We start from the raw sequence: 24,334 nt of genomic DNA, 5'->3' as shown, positions 1-24,334 counted from the left end.
GACACGACAACCAGGGCTTTAAATATATATTTTTCCCTTACTTTCTACCAAAAGGTTTGCAACCGTGGGTAGCTCTACCAGAACCATCTCTGGACTTTATTATTTTCAATGTTCAAGGGTTCCTGTCAATGTATTTCCCCCTACGGAAAAATCCAGTGTTCTAGTCCAAATAGGTGTCTCGGGTAACCTGCTAAGTTGAGCTACCTTCAAATGAAGAACTTAAGGAGAAGTCTTGGAACCAATAATAGCTCTCTAATTAAAAATCTAAGCATGCATTTCTGAGTTCAGCTGAGATATTTGGGACTGAGATACCAATATTTCTTTTTGAGCCATACAACAGGTTGAGGGTTCCTATAGGGAACAACTGACTGCCATTCCCCACATCTTCCTGAGTATATGTATGGGCATTTATATATGCGTTCAACTGAGCAGGCTTACTGGAAATAAGATGCCTGTGTGCATTTCTTATATCCCCATCTGCCTTGCTCATGCTACTCAGTCTGAGTACCCACTGAGTGCTTGGACCAAGTGGAGGGAGAAGGATGAATGGGGTCAGTGCACACAGATTTTTCATTCCAGCAAATTGCCTGGCATACTGAGAGTCCTATGCTGGGGTGGGACTGGGGTCTGCTATGATTCTTCAACATTAACTTCGTTGGACTGGTCATGTTGTGCGGATGCTTGATTATCATCTTCCAAAGCAACTACTCTATTCTGAACTTAAACATGGAAAGCATAATGCTGGTGGTCCACAAAAGAGGTTCAAAGACTCTCTCAAGGCAAATCTTTAAAAAGTACAGTGGTACCTCAGGTTAAGTACTTAATTCGCTCCGGAGGTCCGTACTTAACCTGAAACTGTTCTTAACCTGAAGCACCACTTTAGCTAATGGGGCCTCCTGCTGCTGCCGCACCGCCAGAGCCCGATTTCTATTCTTATCCTGAAGCAAAGTTCTTAACCTGAAGCACTATTTCTGGGTTAGCGGAGTGTGTAACCTGAAGCGTATGTAACCTGAAGCGTATGTAACCTGAGGTACCACTGTAGTATAAACACCGACAACTGGGAAACACTGGCCTGTAAGCACTCCAACCGGAGAACAGCTTTTACCAAAGGTGTCATGGGCTTTGAGGACACTCAAACTCAGGACACAAGGGAGAAACATGCTAAGAGGAAGGTACGCTTGGCAAATCCACACCGTGATCAACTCCCACCCGGAAACCTATGTCCCCACTGTGGAAGGACGTGTGGATCCAGAATTGGCCTCCACAGTCACTTACGGACTCATTGTTAAAACTGTGTTTATGAAAGACAACCTTACTTTGCTACGAGTGATTGCCAAAGAATACTGAGAAACCCTCTCAACAGGAGCACTGTGTCTGTGGATTGCATCAGATCCATGCCTACAATATCTAAAAGTACCACTCATTTATCTCCCTGCAAAATAAATGATGCTTTATAAGAGTTTAACTTCACCCAAATGACGTCTCTTCTTTGGAATTGCTTCCCATTACTTTGTCGTCATCATCATCAAACCATTTACTGGCATCACATACAAACATCCAAAACAAATCAATACAGAATTATCACTTCCCCAGTGGCACAAAACATTTGCTAAAAGAAAGGAGGCAGAGCAGTCTATTTCTTTGTCACATCATCATCACCTCTAGAATTTACAGATTTGCACAGCAATAAAAAAATACCAGCTGTGATACTTGCATCAACAAAACCAGTGCCACTACCGCTTCCCCTCTGTGAGGGATTCATGGAGATTAAGTCCTTACAGGGATCAGATTTTGGGGAGTCAACTTCCCAAGCAACATGCTTTCCAAACAGCATGGACCTTATTAGCTTCTGCTGCAGTTTGTACGCCTGATGCCTAATTTCTCCACTTAGTCAGCAAAATCTCACATTTTGTATCTCTGCTGGATTAGGGTGGCGGGAGAATTGCTTGCCTATGCTCTATTCTTTATCTTAAAGCATTTCTTAGTAGTAAGGATCATAAGAACACATTGCATTATCGCAGCATGCCCATAATGATAATTACGCAGTCTTTAAAAACACAGCAATCTGTATATCAAATAATAATGAATGCTATAAAAACTAGGAGGGAATAAGCATACTACAATACCATTTTGAACACTATGGAGCTCCTAGTAAGAACACCTGTTTAAACAGGGTTTTTTAAAATATGAATTCTGAGATTCTCTGTTAATTTACCACAGGTCTATATATTTCATGCCCACAGAAAGCAAGGCAACATGAATCAAGAACCTGTGGATATCACACTTTCATTGCCATATGCTAGTCTTCTTTCACTACCATGGGAATGAGAGAGGCTGGCAGAAATTGCTGTCAAAGTGAAGAGTTCAAATGAACTTTGAGACACACCGCATTGAAAGTTCAAAGAGGCTGAAGTCAAAATAGTTCATCCTCAGATCTATGTAGAATAGAGATGGGGAACTTGAGACCTACCAGATGTTGCTGACTCATGTTATCCTTGACCACTGAACATACTGGCTGGTGGGAGGTGGGACCCAATAACATCTGGATGCCCTTGGCTTCCCTACCCCTGACGTATAATATAAGTAAATCAAATGGCCCCAAAACAAATTGTCATTCGGAACCAGTTAACTGGCTGTGTGGAGAAGAAAGATGAGTGGGGAAAAGCGATTTCCCTCAAGCGAGGGAAAGGGCGATGGTGAATGAATTAAGAAGTCAGGTGCCAGTATGCTAAGAATACTGGAATGCTTCTGTTCTGTCCTTTGAGACGTTCCTTCATGATTCTGCAAGCCTGTTTCCCTTTTAATGCTCCTCACATAAACAGACATAGATAATATATGTACAAATACTGCAGGTGTTATGTAGTGTAGTTTCACCCTGGGCCAACAGGGGGATACTGTATATAGTTTTCACTCAGGTCTGTAGATAGTTTTCACTCAGGTCCGCGGCAGTTATTTTAGGCGGGAACTCTGGGCTGTTGTGGTTACAATGTTGACAGCCGGCTGCCTATAAATACAGGCCGGCTGAGCTGTTCGCAGTTAGTTCTATTCCAGCTTACCATAATAAAGAGCTACTTGAAGAAATCGCTGTGCCGGCTGCTATGTCAACCCACCACCTAACAGCAGGCATCCAAATATCTAAGTCAGTTCTTTCTTTTTTAAAACAAAAAAGCAAAAAACGAGATAGTGTAGAAGACATCTTGTTTCTCCATCACACCTGAGGAAGGGGAACACTAAACACTGTGGGCTTAAGTGGTTTCTGTTCATCTTTTGAGGTGTTTCCCGACCCCCTTCATTCCTGCATCTGACACCTTTATTTTTGTTTTTATTTTATTTTTTGCCTGTTTGCTTCATTTTGGGGATTTCCATCACTGATCAATTCATCAGAGTGCCTACATAATGCTGCATGAGGTTCACGGCCATTAACCAAAGGGACAAAAACTTGCAACTTACCTTGTGATTAATATGGCTGCGTCTACTGGTGACACATCTTCACCCCAGCTTGTTGACATCTCTAAATGGATGTCATTTTTCTTACCAAATTCTTCATGTTGCCATTTGCAGAAACTCTCCAGCATTTTTTCACCATGATGTCCAATATACATGTCAGCCTAAAAGGTGTAATGTTTCACTTGTTGTAACATATGTATCTACATGGCTTTTTAAAGCAAAAGAGAGTGTGTGTGTTTTAAAGACTTCTAAAAACATATAATAGAGAATTTTGTCGTTCTATAAATATTCAAATATTGGTTGCTATTCCACAATCAATATTAAAACATCTATTTCATTGCAACAAACATAATGTTCCCCCTTCCAGCTGACTACAAACATGTGTAATTAAAAGTCTGACTCATCTAAACTTTAGATTCTCTAAATATTTTTGTTTGCATCGGGGAATTTGGATAAATAGAACCATACTGTTTACAGAGCTGTTTGACCTAAATTACATATTTGTGACTTAAAAGACACATACACAAAATGTTCTATACACCTTCAAACAGCTTCAGAGATTTAAGTGCATCTTCCCTTAACATTAACCTAAAAATAATATCCTCATGTTGTTTCGTACAGCCATGCTGTAATTGTGTTTGTTGCAACCAAGGAAGACCTCACTATCTTCCTCACATTATTTTACCAATCCCCACTGTGTATTTGAAGCTGCTCATAACATTGAAATAGCTGAGGAAACCTACTCAGGTGAAAGCTTTTGTGCTTGTGATTGATGGCACACATAGCTCTGTCGGTAGAGCACGAGACTCATAATCTCAGAGTCATGGGTTTGAACCTCATGTTGGGCAAAAGACTCCTGCATTGCACAGGGTTTCAACCACAGTTCTGTGATTCTATGAATGGAGGTTTCCAAACATAATTTGTAAAGTAAAGGTAAAGGGACCCCTGACCATTAGGTCCAGTCATGACCGACTCTGGGGTTGCGGCGCTCATCTCACTTTATTGGCAGAGGGAGCCGGCGTACAGCTTCCGGGTCATGTGGCCAACATGACTAAGCCGCTTCTGGCGAACCAGAGCAGCGGACGGAAATGCTGTTTACCTTCCCACCGGAGCGGTACCTATTTATCTACTTGCACTTTGACGTGCTTTCGAACTGCTAGGATGGCAGAAGCAGGGACTGAGCAACGGGAGCTCACCCCATCACGGGGATTCGAACCGCCGACCTTCTAATCAGCAAGTCCTAGGCTCTGTGGTTTAACCCACAGCGCCACCCGCGTCCCACATAATTTGTAGTAAGTACCAATAACTAGGCACAAGGCACAACTCGCTGCTGTTAAGCAGGGGGATAATTTAGTGTGTCACCAGACAGAACGGCTACAAGAACCTGCCTGCTTCCCTTTTGAGCACTTCTGCTAAAAGCGGAGAGATGTTTTTCACTGCTTAAGAAAGCTTCACCAAAATGTGTCCTCCCTTATCATTTCCACCCAACCTTATAATTTAAGAGTGCATGTCCTTTATCTGTACAGATGTCTATTCTAAATAATAATGATAATAATACATGTAATGCAGGTTAATTCTGTGTCCAGGGCAGCTGTCTACCAGCTCCACCTAGTACACAGGCTAAGACCCTACCTGCCCACGGATTGTCTCGCCAGAGTAGTGCATGCTCTGGTTATCTCCCGCTTGGATTACTGCAATGCGCTCTACGTGGGGCTACCTTTGAAGGTGACTCTGAAACTGCAATTAATCCAGAATGCGGCAGCTAGACTGGTGACTGGGAGTGGCCGCCGGGACCACATAACACTGGTCCTGAGAGATCTGCATTGGCTCCCAGTACGTTTCCGAGCACAATTCAAAGTGTTGGTGCTGAACTTTAAAGCCCTAAATGGCCTCAGTCCTGTATACCTGAAGGAGTGTCTCCACCCCCATCATTCAGCCCGGACACTGAGATCCAGCACCGAGGGCCTTCTGGCGGTTCCCTCATTGCGAGAAGTGAGGTTACAGGGAACCAGGCAGAGGGCATTCTCAGTAGTGGCGCCCACCCTGTGGAACACCCTCCCTTCAGATGTGAAGGAAATAAGCAGCTATCCTATCTTTAAAAGACATCTGAAGGCAGCCCTATTTAGGGAAGTTTTTAATATTTAATGCTGTCTTGTTTTTAACACTTTATTGGGAGCCGCCCAGAGTGGCTGGGGAAACTCAGCCAGATGGGTGGGGTATAAATAATAAAGTATTATTATTATTATTATTATTATTATTATTATTATTATTATTACATGGAAAAGGTAAATGCAGTACTTTCTTACTGGAGTCTCATGAAGCAAAACAAGCTTAGTCACTCGAAGGTTCACTCGAATTCCAAGGCTCTTGTGTTGGAAAAGATTGAACACCTAAAACAAATGGATTAAAACACTATTTCAGAATTGTAAAATGAAAATCACAAATCTGCTTTGGCGGTCTGACGAGTTCCGAGTGTTTTATACAACAATTTTATATAACAATTGGGTCTGGGCAATACACAAACACCGTCTCCATGTTTGGAACAACTTCATCATCTGTTTTGTGGGGGGGGGGCAGAGAGCTCATCTTCATTTGCACACACAGATCAACTTTCTTTGATGGAATTAGAAGCTCATGTTCACATCCAAGCACACAGAGCACTTTATGTAAGTGAGAGTGGAACGTACTGTTGACTCCTTAATATTTTGTTCCTGAATGTTCAAGGAATATCATAGTGTACTAATGTAAGTAGGCTAGGCTGGGGGGAAAGCAGCACTGTTACATCTCACAAGACATCTATGGAAACCTAACGAGAAGGGCCAAAAAGGTTGAGTCTAAACTGGAGATGGGAGCTTGGGTCAGATCCTGCGCCTTCATAAGAGTACTAATCAGGACTCTGACCAACACTAGGACCCCACCTTCCAATCCTAATGACTTATACAATTAAGCTGTGTTCTTTACTGAACCTTCAAGCTAATTTAAATTGACAGTAGTGTAGACCAACTGGGATAAATGGCAGCCATTCACTTACATTCATAGTTTGCAAAGGGTATGACTTAGCTGGCGATTACCCAGCGTATTATCTTTACAGAAAGTCTCAACGTTCCCTACCATATTTAGAATCGTTAGGATAAATCGTCTAGCTGCATCAGCCCCATGATAGGAAATCATAGCCGGATCTGCAACAACTACAGTCTCCACATTATATTCTTGAGGTAATTTATAGGAATATCTTTTTCCTCGTCCGCTTTCTGTTCCTTTTTGGCTCTTGGGTAGTCTTTTCTCTGCAACAGAAACAAGTAGTAGACAAATGATCGCATAAAGATGCTTTATACTGAGTTATGCTATTGGACCATCTCTATCTGGAGATGCTAGGGTTCTTCTGTATCAAAATATATGCTCTGTGATTGACAGAAAGGCATCCTAGCCATTTTTAGCAAAAAAATGTTTCACTGGGATACATGTTTTATGGCTTTTGTTCAAACCTCTAGTGATTATCAACTTATAAATGAAATATTTACCAACCATGGATTATACAATGCTAATGAATATAACGTTACACTTCCTGCTCAGGGCTGGATTTAGGGTTTGATGAGGCCCTAAGCTATTGAAGGTAATGGAACCCTTTATATGTCCAGCTGTCCTTGTCGCTGTTTTTTGTGTTGAGTATATGCTATATGGTAATTTATGGACCTAATAGCTCCATAAATGGGATGCGGGTGGCGCTGTGGTCTAAATCACAGAGTCCAGGCCTTGCTGATTAGAAGTTTGGTGTTTCGAATCCCTGCGACGGGGTGAGCTCCCATTGCTCGGTCCCAGCTCCTGCCCACCTAGCAGTTTGAAAGCACGTCAAAGTGCAAGGAGATAAATAGGTACCACTCCGGCGGGAAGGTAAACGGCGTTTCCGTGTGCTGCTCTGGTTCGCCAGAAGTGTCTTAGTCATGCTGGCCACATGACCCGGAAGCTGTCTGTGGACAAATGCCGGCTCCATCGGCCAGTAAAGTGAGATGAGCGCCGCAACCCCAGAGTCGTCTGTGACTGGACTTAACTGTCAGGGGTACCTTTACTTTTATCTTTAATAGCTCCATACACAACACAAAACACTGTTGCTGTGTGTAGGTTTATTTTATTTTTTATCATATTTTGGAAATGTACATCCAGGCTTCCCCCCCTTAATTTTTTGGGAGGCCCAAGAAAGTGGGGCCCTAAGCTATAGTTGTTTAGCTTATACATAAATCCGGCACTGTTCCTGCTCTAAACTTTTAGAGTAATTGACATGTCTGCTCATTCTAGTCATGCTCATATGTCCAACAGATAATCGACTGGCCTCAATAATCAATTAACTGCTTAACACAAGTTCCAGCGCATTTGATGGGTTTATGGGGCTTCACATTTCCCTGGTTTTTAATGCTGCCAACTTTGCTCTATAGGAGATTCCCCTGAACTAAGACTAATGAGCTACACATAGCTCACTTAATATTTTTTACTGTAGAAGCAGGAACATACTGTAGATTTAGCAGCAACATGCTTCCACAAGCTCAAAAATCAGAAGCTACACGTATATTTTTTATCATTAATTCAACCTCAGCTCTGTGAATCAATCACAGCTCCCTAAAATCTGTGAAGTTAAATAAGCATCTGTGAAGTTAAATAAAAAATGCGGGAGGTGGATTCTCATGTTGCAAGTACACACTAAATTATTATTTCTATTCCAAAATAGAAATCATAAGTATTTCCAATCTCATCTTTATTTTTCTTAGTCATGGGATGCAATAAAATAATCAAAATTGCTTTCCTAGAAACTGGCAAGAAACATTTATGGACAATAACTTAAAAAGTGTTCAGAAGAAGGATGGAGAATGCTAATAAAACAATATGGTGCTTTCATCTCTCCCCCCCCCCCCTTCAACTTGCAGATATAAAAGAATCACAGTTCACTAGTTAAGCTTGCTAAGGGGGGGAAATGCTTAAAAACTAAAGAAAATATCCCTATGTGATAAAATGTTAGTGAAAATACTTTCACTCCATCCCTTCTGCAAGTCTATTAATGCTGGTGTTTCTGAGTCCTTTGCACTGGGTTTTAATTTTATTTTTTTAATTTACAACAAAAAGGCCATTATGTATACAACTGTCACATTTAATAGCCTTCTTCCATTTCAAGAGATGACTGGTTCCAGCAACATTCTCTGTTTAAAATTGCTCTGCTTCCCTTTGGTCTCTCAGTAGGAATCTTAGAAAACTGAAGAGCCTCTTTAAATGCAACCAATGCCTACGGAGGAACTGCGAAAACAGACCACACAGATGAGGAAGAAAACAAAAAAGGGTCTGTGTGTGGGAGTCTTTCAAAACACATACACAAATTAACCAAAAACAATGATAGCTCCTAAAGATGTTATTAGGAGCTAAACACACGGAAAGATGGAAACTGTTGTCATTTGATTTGGGCAAAATAATGAAAGGGTAAAATAAATGTTTTTGAAACTGCTCAAGGTGAGGTACCACAGACAGGGAAACGTAAGTGGGTTGTGTCTATACCTGACACTTTTGAAAATCCAGGAGGAGGAGAAAGAGTCTCTTATCCCCACGATTTCATTCATAATAACGGTAGTATTAGTAATAATAAATGACATGGCACACATTTTGATATCATCATTCATTCAGATAATATTGCCAACATAAGCAAGAAAGAGCAAAACCCACGTAAATTGATTCAAATCTTGACGCTCTGAGGCTGAACAAGATTGAACCGTTACAATATTCTGTTTAAAATGCTAATTTTCATTTAGCTTATTTTACAAAGTGTGCATGTGATGAATCTAAGGGTTCGTCCACACCAGTTTACTGTGTTTGCATTCCCATTTAATTTGTCTAGTCCAGGCATGTCCAACAGGTAGATCGAGATCTACTGGTAGATTGCGGGGTGTTCCTGGTAGATCCTGTTAGATCCCCTCAGTAATCTCCTCCCCCCCAAAAAGGGGGGGAAACAACTTTGGCTTCCTAAGAAAAGTTCAACAACTTTGGTCCATCCAACGACAATGGGTAGATCACTGTCTTTTTTTATACTGTGAGTAGATCGCAGTCTATTGGGAGTTGGAGGTCCCTGGTTACATTATTACCCTTAAACAACACCAATCTTGATGCTTTCCTCTGTAAATTCAGGTTTACCCGATACAGGGTTAATCCAATAGATTGGGGGGGGGGGATTGGGATCCAAACTGCTCCATTCAGGGTCACAGATGATTTTGGGGGGGCTGTTTTTGGATGGGTAGATTAACTGTCTACTACTTCCCTTTCTATGCCCACAAATTTCTCAATGCTTTCATTTCTTTCCCGCTAATCTCATAACTATTTCCGGTATGCTCCTATTCTGAGACATATTTTACCTTGTGATCTCGCACTATTGCACAAAACTAGGAAACCACAGAAGCATTAAAAAAAAAATCTATGCAGGATATTTTTTGGGGGGGGGAATGAATTGTGTGCTGACAATTTACAATTGCTTCAGTTTCTTTTCAAGCGTGTTAGTAAGTGCAGCCATATTCTTTTGATCCCTCAAATTTGCTCAAAACGCAAAAACTGCACAAACGTACAATTGCCTAACTGTGTGTTTTTGCACACTTCCTGGGCAGGGATTTTTTAAAAAAGAAAAAAAGGCAGAGACAATGTGTGCATGCACGTCTATCTGCACACATGCCCTGTCAGTAAAAAGGTAAAGGTAAAGGACCCCTGGACGGTTAAGTCCAGTCAAAGGCGACCATGGGGTTGTGGCACTCATCTCGCTTTCAGGCCGAGGGAGACAGTGTTTGTCCACAGACAGCTTTCTGGGTAATGTGGCCAGCAGGACTAAACTGCTTCTGGTGCAACAGGACACTGTGATGGAAACCAGAGCGCACGGAAACACCGTTTACCTTCCCACCGCAGTGGTACCTATTTATCTACTTGCACTGGTGTGCTTTCGAACTGCTAGGTTGGCAGCAGCTGGGACAGAGCAACAGGAGCGCACTCCATTGAAGGGATTTGAACCGCCAACCTTTCGATCGGGAAGCCCCAGAGGCTCAGTGGTTTAGACCACAGCTCCACCTGCGCCAGTACTTAGGTGGCGTAACAGAATCAACAAATTTGAAGGAAGGGACAACACAAAATGGAATGCCTACTGGGAAATACTGAAGTTCCTCCTCATATGCAAATTCAAATATATGCAGATGTTTAATCTAGTCTAATTCAAACGGGGGGGTGGGGAAGTGAATTAACGGCTAGATAATGCTCAAATGTGAGCAAGCCCTAAACGAATTAACAAAGTAAGCTTAATTAACCTGGAAACAAACTAAAAACCCCGAAGTGGTTTTGCAAGAACTGTATTTTGACACAGTGAGCTTGGCTCTTGAGCAGTTTATCATAAGCACAACATTTGAGAACCACAATGAAGAAGAGACACATCAGAACAAGGACAAAAAGGGAATCAGCTTTCATTGCAGAAGAGAGTGTGATCCTATCCAAAAAGTGAGTTGGCAGGTTGATTTGCGACTTGTCCTGTTAGAATCCTGGCACATCAATTCTAAACACATTTACTTGGAAACTGTCTTCAGTTAAATTTATTTCCAAGTAAAGGAGTTTCTGTCCACTGATTTTAAACAGAGACTGAGGCTCCATGTACTTGGAAGCAAGTCTCACTAATTTCAGTGGAACTCCAAGTAATATTGTGTTTAATGGGACAATCCAAATTATAGACTACTGAAATCAATGACACTTTCTACAACTCAACAACTATGGAATAGGGCTAATTGTCATTTAAAGTAATAGTACTCAGGTAACCAGAGCCTAGAGCTTGCCGATCAGAAGGTCGGCGGTTCGAATCCCTGCGACGGGGTGAGCTCCCATTGCTCTGTCCCAACTCCTGCCAACCTAGCAGTTTGAAAGCACGCCAGTGAAAGTAGATAAATAGGTACCGCTCTGGTGGGAAAGTAAATGGCATTTCTGTGCACTGCTCTGGTTTTGCCAGAAGCGGCTTAGTCATGCCACATGACCCAGAAAAAACTGTCTGGGGAGGCGGAAAAACGCCAGCTCCCTCGGCCAGCAAAGTGAGATGAGCGCCGTAATCCCAGAGTCATTCACGACTGGACTTAACTGTCAGGGGTCCTTTACCTTTAACCAGAATAGTGACTAGAGATTAAGAAAAATATATTTGTTTCTTACAATAAGTGCCTACTGCATTAAATAGGTTAACAGGGATTACATTACCAGTAATAACACCACAGTACTGACTATGAGAAGCAGGCTTTTCAGTGGCTTTCTCAGGTATGGACCTTCTACGCCTGTAGACGCGATGTGCATGACCTGTCACAGCCAAAGTGTGATTGAGTGGTTCAATAAATATGAAGTCGTCATTCAGCTGCAAAAAACCCATCTGCAGTGGGAAACAAAAGCAACAGAAACGGTGTGTTATTTAACGAGGCTCCATCATGCCACATATACAGAATAAATTTCAAATAGACCCTTAATGCTTTAAGACTTCCTGAAGCAGCCAGAAAATGCTTGTGATGATGAGACGTAAGTTACATCAGTACAATAATTCCAAACCATGATATTTTGGAGGCAGGTCCAGCAGCGCAGATATAGGCAACGTAGGTGCCAGGTCCTGTTCCATTAGCCTCTTTCTTTCCAAACGCTAAAATAAATGTCATTTACTTTGACTTAATGTGGGTAGGTGGCTATGTGCCAGTAGCAGATGCACAGTGAAATATTTAGATTTCTCAAAACTTGCTTTGGAGGCCCCAAGAGGTCGTTTAAATATGTTCAGCACAATCTATACACTCGTCTTACAACATTCCACATTATCATTTATGTCTTTGTTTATTAAAATGAAGGACAGTTATTAATAAAATACTTCTGGTCAGAAAAAACACACCTAAGGCTGCTTCAAGTATCATTATTCCTTCTACATGGAAATCATCTCTGTCTTGGGGAAACAGTGCAATCTTTTTCTGCTGCAAGTACACATGCTGGGAATCCAAATCTAGGCCAGTCCTATCATTGGGTAGGATGAGGCAACCACCTCAGGGAGCAGATGCTGACGGGTGTGGAGCAGGCAGAGTTTATTTATATTATTTATAGATATATGGCAATGTACAATTGAAACATCATAAAATTGCAATATTATAAAATACAGAATTACCTACATTCAATTGAATTAATTTCTGTAAAAACAAAAAGTGGAGAAACAGAAATGATTTCAGCAAGCAGCAAAAGATCAGAATTGTGGGTGCCTGCCTGATTTCGGAGGGAACAGTGTTTCAAAGTACCGGTGACATTAAGCGGCTTTAGTCTGTATAGAAACTCAATGAATCAGGGACAATGAGGAGGGCTTGGCCAGAAGGCTGAAGTGACCGAACCCAAAGAATGCTCACTAATGGTTCTTCGTCATCCTGGAATAAAGTGGCAAGTGGAGTGCCACAAGCTTCTGTCTTTGGCCTGTTGTTGTCCGATGTATTTATAAACAACTTGGACGAAGAAACTGAGGGGATGCTCATCAAATTTTCAGATGACACCAAACTGGGAGGGTTAGCCAATACTAGTGAAGACAGAATCTGGATTCAAGATGACATTAACAGATTGGAGATGGGGACACCTTGCTTGCCAGTAGTACAATTGAAAAGGACCTATGGTTCTTGGTAGACCACAAGCTTAGCATGAGTCAACATTGTGATGCAGCAGTAAAAGTAGAAGTAACATGAGTCAACAGTGTTACGCAGAAGTAACAGTACCTGCCTTGGTCAGACCACACCTAGAATATTGTGTCCAGTTCTGGGCACAATTGACTAAGGATATTGACAAGCTGGAACTTGTGCAGAGGAGGGTAACCAAGATGACCGAGGGTCTGGAAACCAAGCATTATGAGGAACAGCTGAGGGAGCTGGGTATGTTTAGCTTGGAAAAGATGAGACTGATAGGAGATATGAGAGCAGGGAGCAGTCTTCCTTCCAGCACTCATGGCAGCAGCAATGTAACTTTGTCCTAGACAGTCTATGGCTTTGTACACTAAAAGTAATACCTTAATCTTCTTTTGGTAGTGTACTGGCAGCCAGGCAGAGCTTTCAGCACTAGTACAATATGCTGATATGCCTGTCCAGGCAAACATCATTCCACAGCATCCTGTGCTAGTTGCAATCTCCAAACCAATCTCAAGAGCAGCCCCACATAGAGTGCACTGCAGTAGGCTAGAGATCACCACTGTGGTTCAGCTAACCTTGTCCAGGTATGTCTGTAGCTGACATAGCAGTCAAAGCTAGAAAAAAGGACTTAGGATACCTGTGTCTCCAGCGACAGCATCAGATCTAAGAGTACTTCTAAGCTACATATCTAACCTTCCAGTTTCCTGAAGCTGGGAACTATTCACCCACAGGGCTTCTGTCTCACCAAGATTCAGCTTCAGTTTATTGGCCCTCCTCCAGCCCATCACCAACCACAGGCAGTGGTCCAAGACTTACACTGCCTGTCCTGATTCAGGTATTACCAAGAAGTAGAGTTGAATGTCATCAGCATACTGATCACATACAGATTCAGTATCTGTGATCCCATAGATACTTGCCTGGGAGTAAGTTCCGCTGAACTCAATAGAAGAACTTCTGAATAGATAAGGAAGGGATGGGATTGTCACATCCAAGCCACTGCTCAATCGTTAAGCTTACTGGGTGGCCTTGTACAAATCACTGTATGTTAGGCCTAAGCTACCTCGTGGAGTCATTGAGAGGGAGAATGATGTAATTGTAAAGCACTGAGTACTTTAAAAAAAAGATAAACAGCAACAAACATAAAAGGAGACTGCTCATTTTATATCAGGAGCACGCCTCTGTGTTTTTACAAGAATCTCATTAACGGACAAAGAAAAGTAACTTTTTATTGCTTTAGTGAAACACAACATCTGGCAATATATCAATGAAGATAAGAAACAGGTTTACAGAATCATACTTTGAAGTATTTTCTCATGAGTTACACCATCTAATGAGTTGTCATTGGAGATAAGAGAGAGACTGTGTGTGTTTATATAGGACAGGCCATTTGTTGACCACCACTTGATGGGCCTTAAATCACAGCATGCGCTGAGATGGCAGCTTGCACCAAATGTGTATAGACTTCCAAACTCTGGAATGACAGGTACTGGGTCCAATCTTGCATCAAAGTCAAAATCCTGACCTGAATTTCATTTCCACCCTAGCCCAGGTGTACAGCAGCTAGTTGGGGTAGTTATGCAGTGGAAGTGTTTTAAATGGCTTCCATGTGGGCATTGAACCCCCTCTATGTGTGTGAGACAGCTACATTACTCTCTATCTTTCAAAAAGAAGTAAGCTAGTTTGCTGCCATTATATAAGCATATGCATACAGATTTTCTAACATATATAAGAGAAAAGGGAGCACATCTCAAATTACAGTTTTTCAATTCAACCACAACTAGTGAATTCTGGGGTGTTAGAAACTATATGACGTGTTAATTGTAACTGAGATAACATAGCCCAATCTTAGAGTCCTGTGTGGACTCTACACATACAGTTGTACCTTGGAAGACGAACACCTTGGGGGTCGAACGTTTTGGCTCCCAAACGCCGCAAACCCGGAAGTGAGTTTGCGGAAGTTCTTTGGAAGCAGAACGTCCAACACGGCTTACACAGCTTCCAATTGCGTGCAGGAAGCTCCTGCAGCCAATCGGAAGCTGTGCCTTGCTTGTAGAATGTTTTTAGAAGTCGAACGGACTTCCAGAATGGATTCCGTTCGACAACCAAGGTACGACTGTACTCTCTTTTAAAAAGATCTATGAAGTTTTGTGACACATTTGCTAATCCATTTTTTGTCCCTGCTTTTACCTTTCTGTCTCTGCCCACAAAGTTGGTAGCGGTTATCAAAACAGCTGTCTATGTATCATGAGACCATGATCAAACAGAACACCCACAAGACAAATAGCATGCAGAAAAACCAAACACACCGATGAAATAGTCAAGACTCGGCCAGCTACGATTAGATAAATAAAAGAGTCAATCATTCTGTTCTGAGTACAGCCCTCTGTCATCAACTATCTTCATTTTTGGACAGATAGAGAAATGATACCCAAATGGTAGCCAGTAAACTCTGTCTTTGATTAACTGTACTTCCTGACATACTTGCTGTGCTGGATCTGCACAACATATTTTTCTTAAAGTTCTCTGTCCACCTGCTGATGGCTGATCTAAATTTGTTGGATGAAGAAAATGTCCTGTCTCTCATCCATGTTAACTCCCTCCTTAAAAAGTACTGTGGGATTTTTCAGCTAGTTGCACAACACAAGTTTCCAGAGAAGCGGATCCATCCCAAGTCCGTGCTGAACAAGTTCACTGTGCGATACAAAGAACACATGCTGTTACTTGAAAGGCCTTCCGCGTACAGTTGCTCAGTTTGATGGCTGACTGTGTAAACCAGCTGAGTGCGTGGACTGATTCATCTCATGGAGATTCTCAATGCCACAAAACAGTCTTTGCAACAGCAGATGAGGGCACAGAAATTCTCCCTGCAGTGGGAGAAATCCACCGGGAGACCCACTCTTCACATTATAACCCCTGCCTCAAACAGCCACCACGTGACGTTTGTGACAACAATGCTACACACATTGGATCCATTTACAAACCAGTTTCAATATGAGGGCTTGGAAACAAACCTTAGAAGAAGCAAAGTCAGAATCAGGAAAGGCGAAGGCAAAATGGGAGATAGAAAGGGAACAGTCGAAAAAGGCTTCTGAAGAAGATATGATCCACTTGAAATTGCTTTGTTCAAAATATTGTTATCATTCTTGCATTGAAGTCAATGATACAATGAAGACTATGTTAAAATTAATGGTTTGCTGGGGAAGCTGGAAGGACACTAGGATTTTTTAACCCAGGAGTCAAGGAATCTCACTGACACCTTCAGCACAGACGAACCACTGAAACAGCTTGCATATTGAGAACCACGTCGATAGAGCACTTTCAGTTTTGAGAAAAGCAAAATGTCGAAAGGTACCCAGTAAAATTGAGTCCTTGGAGGGGGGGGGATGCCGAAAATGATTGATTGCAACAAAAAGGAAGGTTGATTTTTTTTTAAAAAAAAAAAAGCATTCCACACAGAATGTTACCAGATATAAACTCCTCGTGCAAATTAAAGAATATGGAACAGTTAAATACGAATAAAAGTCAACACATCAGTGGCAGTTAAAATAAAGGATCGACATCAGAACTGTATTATTTGGATTAAATAAGCGGATTGGAGCAGGAAAAAGTAATCAACATCTCCCAAAAATCTCCTAAAATCAGAACATGGGAAGTCAACCAAAATGTTTAATTTGGAATTTGACGAATGGCTTTTTTAATTGAATTATGATTTGGTATTGTATTAATGTGGTCTATATTGGATTGTTATTAATGAAAAATTAATTTAAAAAATTATGAAAAAGAGAAGCAAGTTAGAGATATATGACTAAAGCTGCTTTCGATGCTCACAATATGCCCCATTTAAACTATGCATGCTATACTTTTCTTTGGACTCTAGATCTAGAAGGTTTAGTACTTTTCTACACTGTGCTTTTATTCTGTGTCAATTCTTTCTTTTTACAGCTAACTCCTTTGAAATCATTCATTCTTTTCAATAAAGCTTAACTTTAATTTAATGTAAGTTAAAGCTCATTTGCAGAAGATGTTATTCTTTTCACAGGACTATTTCTTAAACAGTTTATTTTTAAGTAGGCTCGGCTGTATACTTTCTTGCCAGCAATTACTCAGGGGTGCCATTGAAAATTTGTGTTAACAAAACCATGTTGAGAGACTGGAAGAAACCCAGCATACAGAATCCCAGAGCTCATCTCGAATCTATGCAAGCCCCTGATAAGTTATATACCAAAAAAAGAGTGTAGCACATTTGAACCATATATCACATTGAGATAATAATTACTACCGCATCCTGTGTATCATTCCCAAGTACTGGAGGCTACACGGAAATAATTAAATATGATGTAAGCTAAACTTCATAGTTAAGAACTTGGCTTTGCCCTGCAAAATAACATTCAGAAACAATTATTATTCCATATATAGCATTCTAGCCTGCAGAAAGCATGACAGATTTATATACTGCTTTTCGTCTTCTTTACTCCTGAGATGTGCATCTGGGTGTGTTCCAGTCTGAGGTAACAGAATTCAATGTAATGAAAACACAGGATTCACTTAGGGAGGATTTGCAAGATACAGTTACCATGAGCGCCATTTTTGAAGTTTCAGAAAGCAATACTGTTAATCTGGACATGCATTTTCTATGTTTAAAAAAATACATGCATTGCAGAGGAGAATGTGATCCCCCCCCCCCCCGGTAGGAAAATTAAAAACCTGAAAGAACCTTGTGGCATCTTTAAAAACCAAGAGATTTATTAGCAAGTACAAGGGTTGAAAAACTAGATCCTACTTAACCAGATGCACAAAACTGGGTTCTGGATAATGAAAGCTTATACCACAATAAATCTGTTAAAACTGCCACAAGACTCACCGTTGCTTTTGTCTACAACAGTCCAGTCTGACTACCCTCTGGAATCACCTGTCAGCCTGTGATGAACTGGAGAAATTGCAGGTGGGTGACCCTCCTGCATCATCAAATATCTATAGCTGAATATATGCGAATGAAACAGGCAATTATGAATGAAACAGGCAATTATGCTATGGACACTGAAGGTGATGTTGATCAGATGGGAAGACTGAAGCACAGGGTGTGACTGCGAGCCTTTCCACCACAATCACTGCACTGTATCCTTGTGAAAGAATAATTAAGACACACCAAATAAATTATTTTTAACTTGCTCAGCGCCAATCTAATTTCTTCACGCAGGGTGCAGATCAATATCAATATGCTGAAGCAATAAATTCTGCATAGCAGTTACATGGAATACAATGTTCATACATTGATTAGACAGTTCAACTCAGTGTTTTTCAAACCTTTCTAAAACTTCATAAGTGAATGCTTCATCGTCAGTTTTTGTACTCATAGACCGTTTTGAGGTCATTTTGGCAAGCAAGGGGTGTATTATTATTTTATAGGCATAAAAGGAATATGAAGGATGAAATGAAATTATAAACTTAAACGGAATATAAAGAACAAACTTGAAATATTCTGTAAATATTCACAAATTTGTTTTTTCTCCCTATATGTAGATCTCTTAAAAATCAAGGTACTTCATACAAGCAAGAAATGAAGTCTCTTATATTTATTTCAGTGGAAAAACTACATCAGTTTCCTCTTCCTATGGGGTCTGTTCTCAAGAGATCTGAGATCACAAAGGTCTTTCACTATACAGTGGTACCTCAGGTTAAGTACCGTATTTTTTCGCTCTATAAGATGCACCAGACCACAAGATGCACCTAGTTTTTGGAGGAGGAAAACAAGAAAAAAAATTTCTGAATCCCAGAAGCCAGAACAGCAAGAGGGATCGCTGCGCAGCGAAAGCAGTGATCCCTCTTGCTGTTCTGGCTTCTGGGATAGCTGAGCAGCCTGCATTCGCTCCATAAGACGCACACACATTTCCCCTTACTTTTTAGGAGGGAAAAAGTGAGTCTTATAAAGCAAAAAATATGGTACTTAATTCGTTCCGGAGGTCTGTTCTTAACCTGAAACTGTTCTTAACCTGAAGCATCACTTTAGCTAATGGGGCCTCCCGCTGCCGCCGCACAATTTCTGTTCTCATTCTGAAGCAAAGTTCTTAACCTGACATACTATTTCTGGGTTAGCGGAGTCTGCAACCTGAAGCATATGTAACCTGAAGCGTATGTAACACGAGGAACACTGTAATTGGCTTTTTAAGGCAATTGGTAGAAGCCATTCGTAATAAACTGATCTCATGCAACATTACCAACAAACTTACAAGTGTATATATGGTATTTTCAACTTGTATTCAAACAACTTAATCACAATCTAACCTTTGAAAATTCTGGAGCCATGTTTTGTGAAAGACTGTTCTCATTTGGTAGCTCCTTCTAAATAAAGACTAAAATAACAATAATTATATTTACTGCATATCTCAAGCCTTTGTCAATGACTGAAGGCTGAAGCTCCTACAGGACTGAAGCTCCTACAGGACTGGAAAAAAAATGTATAACGTGTTTGTGTCTGTCTTCTACAATTCCATGTTCCAGGTAGTCCTCAAGTTTGATGAGGTTTGAATTGCCATGTGCTATTTCAGAGGCCTCCCACCTTAATTTAGTGAAGATAAAGATTTTTACCCAAGCAGCCTTGGGGGTCAATACCACCCCATTAGGAATGATGGAGCAAACAAACAAACAATGCATGTAAAGTACTATGTGTCAGAGTGTTTAAACCTATTAGTTATGTCTACAGATACTCGGCCAAGAACCTGTTTTTAACATTTTGTGTGAGCAGAGACTGAAGAAAACAAAAACCCAGTATTTTGTCTATTATGAAAACAGACAAGTCACTCACTTCCCTTTTAAGGAATGTTGTGTACCCCACAAGGCTTTTTGTGGGGAGGGGGCTTCTTAAATCTTAGTACTAAAGCAGAGGTATCCACTGCACAAATTCACTTTTTTTATATAAAAGGGTGCCAAAAAACCACCTTATTTTAAAATTACAGCAGTGAGGTTACAGGGAACCAGACAGAGGGCCTTCTTGGTTAGTTGCACCCGCCCCTGTGGAACACCCTCCTATCAAATGTCAAGGAAATAAGCAGCTATCCTATTTTTAAAAGACATCTGAAGGCAGCCCTGTTTAGGGAAGTTTTTAATATTTAATGCTGTGTTGTTTGTAACACTCGATTGGGAGCTGCCCAGAGTGGCTTGGGAAACTCAGCCAGATGGGTGGGGTATAAATAAATTATTATTATTATTATTATTATTATTATTATTATTATTCAGTTCGGTGACAATTCAAAAAACATTCATCTGGAAGCTGACCCCAAACCAGCTTCTGCCCACCAAGTTCCACTCCTGACGCCACGCTTGAAAGATGACGCCGTTCTATGAGAACAAGGGAGGCGTTCGTGGTGAGTTCCAGCACCTCTTTTTCTAGAAAAAGAGCACCGCATATAACACCATCGACAGAGCTTCCACGTCACTAGATGTCAAATTTCACACAATGCTTCTCACTGGAGCTCTTTTCATACATTCAGCGGCCAGATCTCAGAAAGAAAAGTGCAGAAGTGACTAGGGAAAATGAGGAAACAAAAGTACATCCTGGGAATCTTCAATTCACTACTCTACCACCCATCTTGCATTCCATATACAAATAGTTCATAAGACCATGCTCATGTCTGACCATTCAAATATTACAGAGATGAATCTCAGCGTACCATGTGTTCCCCACCCCCCCAATCATGAATGCACATGGGACAATGTAATGATGAAGCAGCATTTAGCCTCAGCCCCTCCAAACACTAGGGTATCCCATTAAAGGAATCAGGGGGGAATGGTCATGTCCACGGAGCCAGGACCCCCAGACAGCAGTCCCTGCAGGGGTCACCCTGTTTGATGTAAGTCTTAGGAACCTCCACCTGGATTGACCTATGCATCATTTCCTGTTGGTGGTCCAGAAGTATTTTCACTTGCCCCATGCCCAAGCAAATAGAAGGGGAAGAAATGGAGGCAGTGAGAGATTTTACTTTCTTGGGCTCCATGATCACTGCAGATGGTGACAGCAGCCATGAATTTAAAAGCCGCCTGCTTCTTGGGAGAAAAGCAATGACAAACCTAGACAGCATCTTAAAAAGCAGAGACATTACCTTGCCAACAAAGGTCCGTATAGTAAAAGCTATGGTTTTCCCAGTAGTGATGTATGGAAGTGAGAGCTGGACCATGAAGAAGGCTGATCGCCAAAGAATTGATGCTTTTGAATTATGGTGCTGGTGGAGACTCTTGAGAGTCCCATGGACCGCAAGAAGATCAAACCTATCCGTTCTGAAGGAAATCAGCCCTGAGTGCTCACTGGAAGGACAGATCGTTAAGCTGAGGCTCCAATACTTTGGCCACCTCATGAGAAGAGAAGACTCCCTGGAAAAGACCCTGATGTTGGGAAAGATAGATGGCACAAGGAGAAGGGGACAACAGAGGACGAGATGGTTGGACAGTGTTCTCGAAGCTACCAGCATGAGTTTGACCAAACTGTGGGAGGTAGTGGAAGACAGGAGTGCGTGGCATGCTCTGGTCCATGGGGTCACGAAGAGTCGGACACGACTAAGCAACAACAACAACATGCCCAAGCCAAACCTCTTCCATCTGTATTCAATAAAGTGGTGGCCTGTTTTGATCCAAATCTTAGGGGTCTTTTATTTACCTGGGTTGGGGACTGGGGAGACGGCACTTGGACCTGCAAAAGCATCTCTAACGCCAGTGTCGCGTATTGCCAGATTCCTACATGAAAGTCACTTCTGCAGGGAACTGTAACCCCCAACTGTAAGTTAGCATCCATACAAACACATGCAAAACATTTCAAGTGCCTTTGCCTAGAAGCAAGCCCCCATCACCTCTTGAACAGTACTGTAATTTAACACTCATATAAAAGAGCTGATTATATATCTCAACAGTGATTTTGAATTTTATGCCAGTTGCAACAAGCTGTTTGTTTTATGCACCACACCACATTAATTATTATGAATAGCATTTCTTTTCGTGTTTCAAATCAGGGTGTATATGATATTATGATCGTGGAAAATAGTTTTAAAGATGTAATTTATTAAACTTCTGTTTTCACAGTTGAAAGCCAAAATCTGCTGTAGCCAATATATATTCACAAAAGCATGATACAGTAAATATATCGTGCCCTTGCTCCTAGATTTATGATGCAGAAATCCATGAACTCTTACTTCAAACCAAAAATACACAACATTTATTCCAACAAGATGGAGCCTTGGTATTAAACGACACTGTACGTCTATTTTGCAAAATTGACATTTAATATTTTCTCCCTTAGATGTGTGCACTTAAGGGTCTTGCATTATTTTTTCTCGTGAAGACGCCATCTGATTTTGTATTTATATTGTAATTTATCAGAATCATTTAGATTGTGATAATTCTACACACTCAATTCTATACACTCAAAACCTCTTAAACCTGAATGCATTGGATGAAATAACAAATCGGAGGCAAAAAAATACCTCACTTTATCTAGCATTATAAATGACAAAATGGGTCTTGTATATTTTATTATTATGTGAACTATGAATATTTACCCAACTGTGAGCACAGGCGTTTATTTTCCATCTTACAGAAAATCACAGTTCTGCCCAATAACTGCCAGCTCTTGTTTCTGGAAAGTTCTGGGCTATTAATCTTCACGTAAGTGATACTGCCTAGCACACTTGCGTGTGCATAGAAAAAGTCTAACAGAAGTCCTTCATTCCATAATTGCTTGGTGTTTAATCGGATATAAATTCTGCAATATTGCATGAACAAAACTATTACGTTATGCTCCTTGGCAATGAAGGATCTTTTCAGAAATACTTTTATTGTTCTAACACCCAAATAGTGTTGTTCTGGGAGTTATTGCAACAACTACCTCCAAACTCCCCCACTCAATTTCAACGTGGGGGGAAGCCACGTTGTGCAAATAGAAGTTCTTGCACAGGACTTCTGCTGATGGGATTTTTTAGGTGAACACCACCCTCTTAAACTGATTTTAAAAAATCAAAGACGTTATACAGTGGAACCTTGGTTTTCGAGCGTCTCAGAAGCCGAATGATTCGGAACCCAAACACCGAAAACCCAGAAGTGAATGCTTACATTTTTTAACGTGCTTTGGAATTTGAACGGCTTCTGAGGCGCATTTCTCCATTTCCGCCATTGAAACTGCCAACAGCACATTGCGCCTCGGTTGTCGAACGTTTCGGAAGTCGAAAGGTCTTCTGGAACGCACGACGTTTGGCAACCGAGGTTCCACTGTATTGCCAAACTTTCCATGTTAACAGGATGCTACAGCAGTCAGCCCATTTGCTCTTGCCAGCAGGGCTGACAGAGAAACAGCACATCACTGATGTTCCTGACCCTGCGACATCTTTGCTAAGGTCTCAGTGAAATGTATTAACAGAAGTAAACACGCCCATTCATGAGAGTTGCTCCCAGGGAGGCAGCACCATTCACATGAATGGGATGTGTTCCGGCTAAAGGAAAAATATTTCATTTGAAACCCATTTAACTGCCCTACAATGGGCTTTCAGCCTCACTGGCAGCACGAAGGAGCATTATTTGTAAGGTACCTCAGTGGTACCTCGGGTTAAGAACTTAATTCGTTCTGGAGGTCCGTTCTTAACCTGAAACTGTTCTTAACCTGAGGTACCACTTTAGCTAATGGTGCCTCCCGCTGCCACCACACCGCCACCGCACGATTTCTGTTCTCATCCTGAAGCAAAGTTCTTAACCCGAGGTACTATTTCTGGGTTAGTGGAGTCTGTAACCTGAAGCGTCTGTAACCCAAAGCGTCTGTAACCTGAGGTACCACTGTATATGCTTATTATAAAGGCAAGAAACTGATACCCTCCAACATCCATCCAATGCTGTCCAGGGTTGTAAAGACTGCAGAGAGAATAATTGGGTGCACTCTTCCCACCTTAGATCAAATCTATGCTGTCAGGTGCCATAAGAAAGCTGCAGAGATAGCGCAGGATAGTATGCACCCCGGAAATTATCTCTTTCAGCTTCTGCCTTCTGGAAGAAGGTATAGGGTTATAAAGGCCAGGACTAGCCTCCTGAGAAACAGTTTCTAAGCAAATGCAATTCTGGTTCTAAACACAGCATAAGGAGTCTCTATAGTATATTGTATTTTAAAACGGGGTTTCAGAGTTTTTAGGGGTTTTTGAATGTTTTACGTAGATTTTCAATTTCATTGTTCTGTATGGGACAATGACAATAAA

General features: G+C 41.2%; 1 protein-coding gene across 2 annotated transcripts in view; it reads right to left on the bottom strand.

Moving 5' to 3' along the window:
* ADAMTS19 (ADAM metallopeptidase with thrombospondin type 1 motif 19) overlaps nt 1–24,334 on the bottom strand; it is a 128,646-nt gene that overhangs the window by 80,785 nt on the left and 23,527 nt on the right. The window contains exons 3-6 of one of the 2 annotated variants that reach the window (XM_080972349.1): nt 11,710–11,851; nt 6,559–6,731; nt 5,754–5,837; nt 3,451–3,608 (exon numbers count right to left, since the gene is read on the bottom strand). In XM_080972349.1, the coding sequence (XP_080828475.1) occupies nt 3,451–3,608; nt 5,754–5,837; nt 6,559–6,731; nt 11,710–11,851 (557 nt within the window). Of the gene's footprint in view, nt 1–3,450; nt 3,609–5,753; nt 5,838–6,558; nt 6,732–11,685; nt 11,852–24,334 lie in introns of both variants that reach the window. The other variant, XM_080972348.1, reaches the window with a different exon arrangement.

The sequence above is a fragment of the Podarcis pityusensis genome (genome assembly GCF_964106645.2).
Source record: "Podarcis pityusensis genome assembly, chromosome: 11".
Lineage (NCBI taxonomy): Eukaryota > Metazoa > Chordata > Lepidosauria > Squamata > Lacertidae > Podarcis > Podarcis pityusensis.
This window is presented reverse-complemented; position numbering and strand designations above follow the sequence as displayed.